Source organism: Pelodiscus sinensis, chromosome 1, assembly GCF_049634645.1.
Source record: "Pelodiscus sinensis isolate JC-2024 chromosome 1, ASM4963464v1, whole genome shotgun sequence".
Classification (NCBI taxonomy): Eukaryota; Metazoa; Chordata; order Testudines; family Trionychidae; genus Pelodiscus; species Pelodiscus sinensis.
In genome coordinates, this window is record NC_134711.1 from 4,468,454 (window position 1) to 4,481,638 (window position 13,185).

A 13,185-nucleotide genomic window follows, 5' to 3' on the forward strand; every position below is an offset into this window, starting at 1 on the left:
AATTAGCCTACTGCAGGAAGGGTAGGACTTGAAGCCCACAGGCTTAGAGTTTGCTGTGTTAAGGCATCCTGAACAGGGAAAAAAATCACTCCAAACAGGCTGAGTTCATTCATAGCGGTTCTTCAAAGGAAGCAAAAGAGGACTCATTTTATTTATTGTTAAGATTTCTGAGAGGTTTAGTTGGAGCTATAGAGTAGCAGCTTTGACATGCACTAGGTTCTATCGCACAACCATAGGCAGATGGAACTGAGCCACTCCACCCTTTATGCCTTCGTATAGATTAAGCATGTGCAGCTCTAGTGGACGCTGCTGTTCATAACAAAAGAACATACATAAGAACGGCCACACTGGGTCAGACCAAAGATCTCAAGCCCAGTGTCCTGTCTGCCCACGGTGGCCAACGCCAGGTGCTTCAGAGGGAACAAACAGAACGGAATTATCATGTGACCCAATCTGTTGCCCATTCCCCGCTTCTGACAAACCTGCTGCCTATTAAGTTTCTGTGTTCAAAAGACCGATCTTGTGCACACAAGTGACTATAATGGAACCCTGACACATACTTAAAGATCAATCAGCACAGCTCACATGGAGGAACAAGATAAAATACAAGTACAGCCATAATCTGAGTGTGAAGTTGCACAAAGACTGGGAAGGCCAAAGGAGCTAGAAAGACATATAAAGGATTTGAGAGGGAGCAGCGTGTTTAGAGAGAGACAGGAAAGCCTAAATTTGAGTTTTAAATCTGACTCTGCATAAGAAATCCATTTAGTTTAGTATCCAAGAGCCAACTGTATATAGAATCAAGAAAATTGCAGCACATCCTCTCTTTGCCTCCCTTCCTAAATCTCATAGAGGTAATAAAGGAGAAACTACGAGATCCCCAAGCTGCAAGCGAAGGCCCAGCAGACATATAGACAAAAAAGCACTTGCAAATTAGAGAGGAACATGAACATAAGGGAGCCGGCAATGGTACCTACCTGAGCTGTAGCTATCTGTAGATGATTGAGAGATGGACCGGGACAGAGAACGGCGACCAATCTTCGTTGGTCGCTTGTTAAATTCTTGCTTTTGGTCAGCAAACTGGATCTGTTAAGAAAGAACTCCCAGTTATATGTAGTATAAAAAAAGCCAACAACATTGCCTGACAGAATAAGCTAATCCTAACCGCCTCAAAGACTACATTGTGAGGGGCTAGTCACATTATTTCAGTGGAGATAGAGAAGCAGTTTCTATTACATAATAGAGGTATTAATTTGGGTGTATCTTAGCACACATAGCGTAAGCCCATTTCTCCTTCACAAACACTGCAAACTCAGGATTAAATCACTTTTACCAACGGGCACACAAGTTAGAAGAATAAAGATATTTCTGTTCCAGTAACTTGTTTTTTCTAAAACTGAAAACAGTGCAGGTTATCAGTCATAACAGAGGCCCTCAAAAGTCTGTAGAATTGAAGATTATTTTATCGAGCAGAGGTCTGACAAGAAATATGGAGAGTGTGGGATGCTAGCTACCTGCTCTACAAAATACTAAATGGCCGAAATAAAACAACCTTCACAGCAATCGCTCACACAATGGATTATTTAGGATTTGCCATAGAAGATGTGGCTATTGCAATTCTGGGGTGTGGCACTTGTAGAAACACCCAGCCTCTTGACCATCTAAATGTGGTTGCCACAAAGTCAAAAAGGAGAACAAAGTAATAGCTGGATCATACAGTAAAGAAAGGATCACATCATCTTCTCTAGGGTGGAAAACAACAGCTGCTTAACACCGTACAGGAAACTCTTATGTAACAGGTCAAAAAGTGAAAGACACCACTTACAGCGGACACTCCCATAGGAAATTTCTGTTAGAAAACTGTAATTCTCCAGATCAGAATTTGGCCAAGATACTGAAACTAATATTCTGACACTTACAGGCAACGCGCTAGTAGTGAACTGTGGTATAAACGCTGTATGGTGTGGACCAGTCTTTATTCTCCCCCTGTGAATAGATGTGTTTGTTTAACTAATAAAATGATGGGAAGAGAGTGGTAACTGCCAGCCCGGCAGATAGTCTGGGATCTGAGACTCAAGCAAACTTTCTTCCATCTCAGGCATCACCACCAATAATCAAAATCCTACCGGCTATGTTAGGCTCTTAGCAACAATTGGGCAATCCCATTAATTTCAGTGAGTTTATATACAACAGACTGGAAGATGGAAAATTATTCTATCTAGTACACGGGGGGGGGGGGGGGGGGGGTCTCCTTGAGTTGTCTTGCCAAGCTAACAGAAATCAAAACTTATTTTTAGTTCATCAGGTCAGCAGATCTCTTCTGACCACATGAAGCAGACAGAGCTGCTACGATGGCACCATTTTTATATAGACACGATTCAGAGTAAAACCACACTGGAAGCATTACAGAAAAGGCTCACCATCCTCTTCTGCCAATGTGCTTCAACCCCTTTATGGATGTGATAGGGACTGACTGAAACCATATTGTACGTAGGCAAAACATACGTTGGATAGTAACAGCTACCAACAGGACCAGATTTTTTTTTTTTACTGGCGGGCTACCAGAGACAGCTCCATCACTCACTGCCTACTCCCAGACCCTTCAAGCCTCTAAAAAGGTGCATCTTATAGCTTTCAGCAAAAGGCTCTTTATTAAATAGAAATTCAACTTATTTAGAACACACAAAAGCAATCCGAGTTTCTCATTTTCCTAGCTACACTTCTCTAGCAAATGTTCACCCCGAGCACAAGGTGCTCTTCAAGCACTGAGCTAACATCTGAGGTGGGGACTCAACTTTAAACAAACAGGGAAATTAAAACGAAGACTTCATCTGACTCTTGCAAGATTACAAAGCAATTCAGTGGCAGCATCAAGGACAGACACTAAGTAGTCTACTTCCCTATTCCAATCACTAGTAGTATGCCACAATTTAGCAAACATTGCAGAGCACATGTCTATTAGTCACAGATATGTTTTTTATGCTAGCTAATTTTTAACATTTTTTGCGTGCTAACATGTTAGCGCTCTCTTACTGAAATGGGAAATAATTCTTCACTTGAAAATTAAGAATAAAGGGCCAGATTCTTCACTGGTATAAATCATCAAAGCTCCATTGATTTCACAGGAAACACTCTGCACCAAGAGAGGATCTAAACAATAAGGTTAAGCATCTACATCTTCAAAGCACTGTAAAACCATTAGTGGGAATGATTAACCTTTTAAGATATTTCAAGTAGTTAGTTTTGTTTAAGGATTTCTCCTAACTGCCTGGTACTTGACTCCTTTCTGGGAGCAGCTCAAATTGAAGGACAGTATCTTAAGCTGTAATGCTCTATATTGCCACAAGGGACTGCTCACCTTACAATCCCACTCTCTCACTGCTTGCATTAGCAAGTGCAGGGAAGGAACAATATATCACTAACCAGTGGTTCCTCTGTACAATTTATTAGGGATCCTGACTAGGTCAGACTAGACCACTTCATCAGAACATGGCCATGACATGAAGCCTGGTAAGCAGGTAGGGATTACTGGGGCTGATCTGGGGATCTTTCAGGTTTCCAGGGGGAATGCAGAGAACTGTTTGGGAACTTTGGCAAGGCCATGGGGCTAAAAAAATTATTCATCTGCAGTCACAGCTATGGCAGAAAGGCTTGTAAGAAGGTTTGCGACAACCACCCAGGTACTTCCTCTGATAATCCTACAGCTAGCATTTACTGAACATCTGACAACAAACAGAAAACTGCAAGTGGTCATTCAAAGTAAGGTGAGAATCAGGTTCCACATCCAGCCTTCAAGCAACTCTACTCCTTGTGAAAATGATTCTAGGCACACTACTGTGTGCGCGTGTCACACTGGTGGGTGTGTGCGTACACACAGATTGCTGTTTTTCTATAAAAATGCTCTTTTCACTCAGACAGCTCCCTCAATGACCGGAGGAGCTTCACCCCATCAGATTATTGGCAGCAAATGATGCTCTAGGAAAAGTTAGATATGCTAAAAGGCTACTAATAAGGACAAATAACTTGAATTGCACAATACAGAACAAAAGCAACCTTCTGTTAAAATTCTACTGCACATCTGTTCAAGGATTTTCAACGAAAATACTGTAAAGAGTGCAATCATATATTATAGGTCTCTCAAAGCACTTTTTCCAAAGTAACACAGGAATGTAAGTGACTTGGCCAAATTAGAGAGTAAACTAGTGACTAAGTTACGCAGCACTAGAACCCAGGTCATGTTACTTACCACATCTCGGCTCTAACTCAAGAATCCTGACGCAAGTCAAGAGTGACTGACTACAACAAGGCACTGAACCCCAAAATATGGCAGTTATCTACGAAACCAAGAGCAGCACTATAGTGATGATACATCTTCCTGTCCAGACATCAGTTGTGCTGTAACTAGCATAACATTTCACCAAGTGCCTCTGATGTAACTATATCTTTCCACTCTTATTCACAGTCCTGTGTAGGTCAGTAACTCAAATTTAGTTTCCGTAGGACAATTACTGGAACCAGCTTAGTTTAGTTTCATGTTATATGTGTATTTCTTACCTATATGTGTACACACAACATGATGGTGATATACACAATCATATTTTGTGGAGGTATGATTTTTTTTAAAATGTCAATTTCTAGATCAGGAGTGCAGTTTAGAATTGAAATCTCTGCAATAGAGGCATGCCCTACCGACTAAGTGAGATTTTTAACCTTCATTGTCAGACCATAATTCTAATTTAAAACACTATTAATTCACAGCTTGTCTCCACAATGCTGTGCTACCCCGAGAAAGAGCTGTTTTCTGGCTGCACCTGAGACAAGCTACCCCCATACTCTGTAATCAGGTTTCTCCCTTGCTATTTGAGACCAACACAAGCAAGGATACTGATTACATGTAGGTCTTGTTTATCCCAAGGAATAAAAGTCCCTCTCAAGGTAACAGTGTTCCAGGAGAGTTTATGCTCAGGTGATAAATTCTGAGACCCTTAAAACCTACAACCATTTGGATTTAGGAGACTGATCTGCTTTGACCACTTGTGGTTATATATACACTGCTTCTAACAGCCATGTAGATCGGTGGCAGGAAGGAATGATTCAGACTGGAATTGTTACCAGAGCCACAAGGGTTAATGATTTCTAAATGCAGGTGCATGCTCACTTCTTTGTAAAGAAGTGAGATAAAGCTCCTCTCTTCCCAAGGATGCTGCCTACGAGTCCCATTTTAAGACCAGCTCTGCACCGATTCACAAAGTTCAATAGCATGTATGGCCATCAGCAGCTCTGGCTTTCACATACTGGTTTGTCCTATACAACCTCCCCGCCCCCGATGTCCATTCTACCCTCCCACAGCACGGCACGGTCTGAAGAGAAACGACTGAACAGCTCTAAAATAACAAGTTCAGCTCAAGCAGCAGCAGTTAAACCCCCATTCCCAAGAGGAAATGGACAGACACAGATGCATTCTCTGGAGACTATGCTGCATTCACACCAGGTGAAGGGGCTTAGCCGATACCAAAAGTAAGTGACTGGAGAGAAAGACAAACAATTGCACGTTGTTCTAGAAAGTCTACAGTACAGTACCTAAAGGTTGCCCTCACCTGGGCTTTAATCCCTGAATCGCCATTCACTTTGTATTTCTTCTTGTTCGGCATAGCGTCACTAGCTACAGCCCTTCTGCAATCCTTCCAGTCCAGTGTCCTTTCTGGCCATTCATTTATACATCCAGCATCAGAAATCCTGTCTGCTCTGGTTTCAAGTCTCTTTTTTACTGGGGGGTGGAGGGGAGTGGAGGAGGGCAGGTAAGGAGAGGGTTAGACTTGCCTGGGTTTCTAGCTCCCTCTCCAATAGCCCATTTGGCAGGGAAGAACCCCAAGATTTAATGAGGCATTTCTGCTAGCATCTAACAAACAAGTCCCAGCATTTTTTTCTTTTTTGTTTTACACCGGGTTACAATGTTCCCTGACCTCTAACCCATTAGCAGCAGTTTCTAACATGGCCTGACTTGTGCATGCATAACAATTGCTTATTTATATAACCGGTACATTTTCTTGCTTGCTATAATTAACTTGCTAATAAGGCTCTTTTTAACTTGGGTTCGCCCCCACCTCCCTTTCCCAATGTCAGATGATTACATTAACTGAGCCTCATTAGAACAAAATTAACTAATGGGCAACTAAAACAATGAGGGCATTTGTTGGCTTGGTAAATGTTTTTCAAATGATGTTAACCCCCTATGGCAGCAAGCACAGAGCTCTCTGTCCTTGGGAAGGTCAAGCCCTCCGAATGCACAGGGTCACTTGGGGGGACAAGACGAACACATAGCTGCTGCTGCTGCTTCAGAATCCCTCTGTTGCTATGTTAGAGATTAGGAATGTTAAATTTAGATTAATCAGCTAATCGAATAGTCGATAAGGGAGCTTTCGCCTTTGAAGTGTAGCAACAGCCCCAGGGCTGATACTACACTTAGGGTGGCCAGGTGTCCGGTTTGGAACCGGATGATCCAGTATTTGAGCTTTCTGTTCGGGAAACCAATTGAGAAAATAGACATGTCCGGTATTTTCTAAATAAGATGTAATGTCAATTGTGATGTCATGTCAAGTGTATCAGGTATTTTTGTTGAAACCATCTTTCACCTAGCTACACTTCAAAGGTGAAAGCACTGAGGGAAGCACAGGGCCAGCGGGGGACTCAAGTAGTCCCCTGCTGGCCCCGTGCTCCTGTGGCATTTTGAAGCGGCAGTGCCACATGGAACCTGGGGTCAGTGTTTTAAAACGGCAGGGTCTGGTCCCAGGCTCCACATGGCGCTGCCGCTTTGAAGCACCCCTTTCTCCCCCCACCCTTTGCTGCCTCTTTCTGATAGAGCCAGCAAGGGGGAAAGGAAGCGACTAGTCGTTCACATCCCTATTAGAGATACCCTCCCCTCCCCCCGTCCTTCGTGTGGGAAAGGGGAAAAGGAGAAGGGACAAAACAGGCACAGAAAGGCACTGGCAAACAGCACTCATGCTAGTGTCATACAGGGGCACAGCTGTGTCACACATTTCCTAAGCACAGGTTTCCTCATGTGTAATACCAGACTTGAAACAAGAGAGATTTTCATTTTCTTTCTTAATGGGTAAGATCATCATTCCACAGCCAGCTACTCTGACATGGACATGGTCAAGGCTATTGGCTGCTCACAACATCAGTGTGTTTGGCCAGAATATTTTATACTAGGAGAGTAATAGTACACAACTGGATTAGTTAATGGCAAAGTCTAAACAAATATGGCAAAGTGCACCTAGTTTTCCACCTTCCCCCAGTACTCTATGCTCTCACCAGATCCTGCCCTGAGTTCCAGTAATGGAATGTTGCTCTTCTATAGCACGTTTCCGTAAGAGGATCTCCAAACACGTAAACAGTAAGAATTACTGCATACCTGGGAACCCTAGCTCCTCCTCCTTTGCTTTAAGCATTAGACAACACTCCACCACTATGAAATTTGGGTGTTATAATATTCAGTTTCATTCACTGCTGAATGTTAGCTACTGCAGTTCTAGAGCAAAATGGTGCAGCTGTTTAATGGAACACCACCCCACAGCTTAGGACAAAGTGAAGAAATAGATTATATTCAACTGAAAGTGCACAGGGGATTTGAAAGGCACAAAATTATTCCACCAGGAAATTTACCAGGACATTGGGCTTAACACCACTGCTGCATCTCAGGCTAGTTCTCCATAACGAAAAAGGTGTGATTTTATGGTCTTAATGTAAAATCCTAAAGAAGACTTTTTTTTACCTTGACATAGCTATTCAAGGTAAACAAGTAGAGGATATAAGGTTGACCTCCATTAAACAGAGTGAAGTTAAAGTTATATGCGCCATGTCTCTACTAAGATTTTACATCAAGAAAATTCACTCAAACAGCACTTTCAATATAAAAAACACCACTTTATTCAGCAAAGAGAGAGATTAAGACACCAAAGCTTAACACCGCCTATAATCTAAAAACAACTTAACCATCTTGCCAGGAAAAAAGGTTGCAGCATGCTTGTTCCTTGATGTAGAGAACCACAAAATGTAGAGAACCATAAGCAGTCCTACTAAAGTCCAGCATTGGACCACAGCTAAAGATCATGGTTAACACACATTATGAATCATTTGTTCTACAAAAACAAAAGAGCTTTTAACAGTGCAATGTATCGGAGGGTGGACTAGATGATCATGATGGTTCCTTCTACCCTAAAAGTCTATGAGTCTGTATGTTTAGACTCGAACATTGTCGGAGGACCAGATTACAACCTCTAAGTGATCATGTTGTGTGTATGGAATATTTTTTATTCTTGTTCGCTTTGTTAATTGTAAACCTTAATGTATCATTACTGTATACCAATAAAAACAGTGTGTAATATACAGGAGCAAATGCTGAAGGAAGAAATAACTTTGGAAATGTCTTGAGTACTTGATTTTGGAAACAGTGCTTGCAGTAACATTAGCTTTTTTCACTTAACAGCTCTAGTTTCTTTTAAGGAACAAAGAAAAAGAAACAGTGGATACTAATTTTGTGCAGCCTACATGTTTATGGGGATTTGCTAATGGAATTTGTAAATTCCTTGCTCCACAGCAAACGGACTTGTGGAAACAAAACGGGGCAAGCTTTCGAGTACAGGCAGTCCCCGGGTTACGTACAAGATAGGGACTGTAGGTTTGTTCTTAAGTTGAATTTGTATGTACGTCGGAACTGGTACATATTGTAGGGGAAAACTCTAGCCAAACATTTCTCCAGAGCTCAGTTTTATTCTCCCACACCTCATTTCCCTCAGTCCTTTATTCTCAAGCTGAAGTGTCTGCTGAGAAAAGCCGCTCCACATCTCCCTGGTCTGCTGGGGGGGCGCTAGCTTCGCGTCTCCCTGGTCTGCTGGGGGGAAGCAGCTAGTGCGGGGGTGCCTCACCCCGTTTGTAAGTAGGGATCCGATGTAAGTCGGATCCATGTAACCCGGGGACTGCCTGTACTCTACAGCTAATTGGTATGTAACAATCACTAAGTTCTCTATACATGCCAGGTTAGATGTTTCATAGTCTAGCTATTATTTAGTTATTCCTTGTGAGAAACATGGTAAGAACTTCTCTTTCCAATGGGAAAATTCCCAGCCTCTCAGAACACTCAACAGGGTTAAATGATTTTATTCAAACTTCCCAAAAAGTTCTATCAAAATGACAAACTTAAGGCAGAGAACAAGTGATTAGCCTCCCAAAACATTTAGAAAGTTATGAAGATGTGTAAATAACAGGATTAAAATGGAAACTCTTTGGCAACTTCACCTACAGTGGTTATGACCAGCATGATTATTATGATAATACTTTGCCCTTTGAGATATACTAATAGGAAGTGCTATAAAGTGCTTTATTGAGTGCTCCCACTACTCCGGCGAGGAAGGTATTATCCTATTAACAGATGGAAAAATAGAGTCAGAGACAGGTATGCAACTTGCCAGAGCACATAGTGAGCAAAGACTGGAAGTGAACCCAGGACTCCTGCCTCCTTACTCCCAAAACTGTGCTTTAGCCACTAAACTTGTGAAGAGTTCCCAGCGACTAAGATCCCATCACTTTTCATGAAAGGAAAACAATACGCAAGACCCTGGTAACCAGGAGAGATGCTTTATATCCTATTCCACTTTCCTACATGAAATCAGAGATGTGTGGTGTTAATAGCCGTGACAGCTCCAAAGCACACAGAACTGGTTTGCTGAGGTAGACACAATGCTTTCCCTCCACTGTGACACAACAGCTGCGTGAAATGAGTATAAAATGTGAAGGTTAAGTTCTTCAGTTAACTTTAACCCTGCCTTCTTCCGCTATGTTCAAAAGACTTATGGGTCACATCCTTTATGAGGAGGGAGCTGCGTGTGTGTGTGTATCAAACTCTCTCATGCCTGAAATTAACGTGTAATCCTGACAACGCTACTTGTGGAGCCAAGGCCTATGCTAAAGCTTTAAGTGTTTAAGATTCCAGCCCTGCAGCTAAAGTGTCACATGGAGTCTAACTCAGCAGATTAATGCGTACATTTTAACCCTTTGCATTTCTGAAGCACAGTCTAAACTAAGAGTCTTAAAATGCGGCTAACTGACTAGTCGACGGAATTTCCATCGACTAGTCGATAGGCACTTCCTCATTCCTTCTTTGAAATGTACATGGCATGTCTGCTTTGAAATGCACTAGAGTCCCCAGCAGGGGGGGGGAAGGGTGACTCCTCAGCTGACCCTGGGCTCCACGACTGCCCCCTTTGAATCGCACAGAGGCGGCGTTTTAAAGGGGCAGCCCGCCACACAGTTGATCCGCAGATCAGCTGTGCAGAGGCGGCCTTGGGGTTTCAAAGTGGCAGCGCCGCTATGCGGCACTGCCACTTTGAAGTACACCCCCCCCACTTCCCACTTTGTTGCCTCTATCTTATAGAGGCAGTGGGGGGGGGGGGGGCGGTATCAAATAATTGAAAGACTATCCAATAAGCAAGTGCTTATTGGATAGTTGACTAGACGACTAGTCTTTAACATCCCTACTCTGAACTTCTCCTAGTAATCTATCTTCTTATCCAGACGTCTTGCAGTTGCCATGCCCTTAGCTGTCTCGGAGGCCACAGACATTCATCTAGCGCAGAGGTCCCCAAAGTGTGGAAACCACCCTCCTAGGAGGGCATGGACAACCAGCCTGGGGATGCAGCAGGGCCCAAGCCAGCCCATTCTCCTGCTCTATTCCTGGCCCAGGGATGAGGCTGCGGGCCAGGCTTGGAATGGAGTTGCACCTGGCCTCAGGCCTGGCTGCCAGGCCCTGCTGCAGCCCAATTGCTAATTTGATCTTGCCCCTGCCCTCAGCTGCAGCACCAGCTCCTGGCCTCACACGCACCTGGCCATATCCCCAGCCATGGCTCTGTTCGCCAGCAGCCAAGGCCAGGGGTAGAACCAAACCTGATCATAGGCCAGCTGCCAGTCCTCACTGCAGCCTGGCTGTGGCATCCCTTCTGCCCTATTCCCACACATGGCCATGGCCTCAAATCCAGCTGTGTTCCAAGCTGTGGCCCGGGCTTTGTGGGGGGAGGCAGGAGCACGTGGACAGAGTAAGAGGGACATGATCCTGAAAAGTTTGCGGACTGTTGACCTACAGTATTCTAGTACACTTAGAATCTCACTGCGGTGTACCAGACCACCGCCTAGACTGGTACAAACTCCATCTTGAGAGATGAGAATATTCTATCACTTCACAGGAGACCCGGGATGGAGGCTGAACTTGGTCCTCAGATTTCATGGATGCCTGTGCCAATGGGGAGGTGAAACATGATATATTTCAATCCCACCCTCACACTCAGTGGCTTGCCCAGACTACATCCTGCTCAAACAGGTCCTAGCAAACCAATAGAACGGTCACACTTCGATGTCTGAAAAATCACTCCCCCTGACTGCAGTTGTTAGGCTTCTTCAGTAAAAAACCTCTCCTCATTGCCAGACTGATGCAGCTCCATTGGTGGAAGTGCTAATGGATGTAAGATTCCAAGCAGATGCTAGGATGTTATCACTATGTTCATATATACCTGTTCAGAGCAGGCTTGTGTAATACAGGTAAAAATGCTGCTGTCTGCTAGTCCCTAGCCTACATTAGTGTTACCAACATAGCAATCATGTTTGGAAGCGTGCTGGTGGGAAACTTTTAAAAATCGGTGTCATGTGGACAATGCCAAAGAGAGACTGGGACAAAGAAATAGATAAATATTTACAAATGGAGAAAAGTGTTCCCCAAACTTGTTACCATGTCTGTTTGTAGCGGCACGGCAACAGGTGAGGCCAAGTGGCAAGGTTCTTCCCACATTATTTAAAGTTGCTCAGGTAACAAAAGGCTTTGTCTTTCACTGTATAAAATCATAAGACCATAGAAGTTAGAGAAAACACCTGTTGGGTCATTATTTCCCCCAACAGCGCATGATTAAGCATGGCTGTTATACACAACTACAAGTTTTGAAGCTGGGACCTTGTAGCACACACTCCTTACATTTTTTTCCAGAAAACATATATATCCAGATAGCAAAGTGAAACTATTGGAGCCCTGCTAGTAACCACCACATTTAAGCTTATATTTTTGCTAGCACGGCTCAGATCCCAGTATGAGTACGGCACTTGCTTCTTTGCCAAGAGGTCTAGGCATTATAAATGACCAAACTAAAATCTAGTCTATAAACATAAATCCCTATTTGAAGATAAGTGTAAAATCGACACTTCTGATGTGTCAAACGAGGGGGATCTGTTGTGCAAAGTTTTATCAATGCTGACCTTCAAATGTAATAACTATTTCCTGATAGTGTGACAAAAAAAAAAAGATAAGTTGGGAGTAAAGTACAGTAGAGAATTTCATTCTATAGAAAGCCAGCAGCCAAGGGATAGAAAATGACAGGTTAGTAGTAGTTACTGGAAAACTTTTAGTGACTAGCAAATTCTGTAGAGAGACTAATTAACACTGAATTATTGCAGAAGACTAACAAAGCTCAAACCAAGTCATAACAGGTTCTCTGAAAAAATATTTTCTAGCGTTAAGTATTTACATCAGACCAGTGAAAATACTGTTTTCACCAGTGACTATTTACAACACTTGTTGCTGCAACCCATTTTAAAGTACTTACAGACAGCCAAATCTGTCATGATAATGTTCTAAAACAAACCAAAGGCCTTCCTTAGAAGAGCTGATAGGACTCAGCTTTTCACACAGAAAGAAGTTAGGCTGTAAAACGTGAATAGCAATCTGTGAAGGAGTAGTAGCTCTTCATATAGCACCATCCATGCTTTTGCACTAGGGTGGCTCACATTTTTCAATCCACGGTAGCTGCATAGACACTCTCTCTGGTGGAAGCTCCCCCCCAAGCTTTAACTGTTCAAGTGCTGGCTGGTTTTCTAAACAGAATCATAGCTGTCAACCATATCAAGAACTCCTAGTGCCAAAGGAGCAAAGTAGAGAAAAGTTTATTTTAGTCCTCATTGTGTTTCCTCTCCTGTCCTCTTACTGGTTCAGGGGAGGTTGAGCAGCACTTGCCTGTTTTAAAATGAACATTAAGGAAGGTGTAACAGATGTTAGCAACACAGATACAATTCAAAGACAAGAGTCTTACTTAGTAATAAATATTCAGACTGCCAAAGAAATAATAAAGCATGTTTGCTACGCATAACTTG

General features: G+C 43.0%; 1 protein-coding gene across 5 annotated transcripts in view; it reads right to left on the reverse strand.

Moving 5' to 3' along the window:
* The window catches only part of AHCYL2 (adenosylhomocysteinase like 2), a 175,186-nt gene that overhangs the window by 61,962 nt on the left and 100,039 nt on the right, over positions 1-13,185 (reverse strand). For 3 of the 5 annotated variants that reach the window (XM_075925410.1, XM_075925413.1, XM_006120332.4), the window contains exon 2: positions 978-1,086. In XM_075925410.1, the coding sequence (XP_075781525.1) occupies positions 978-1,086 (109 nt within the window). Of the gene's footprint in view, positions 1-977; positions 1,087-5,597; positions 5,741-13,185 lie in introns of those variants that run through there. The other 2 variants (XM_006120333.4, XM_014572142.3) reach the window with 1 other exon arrangement.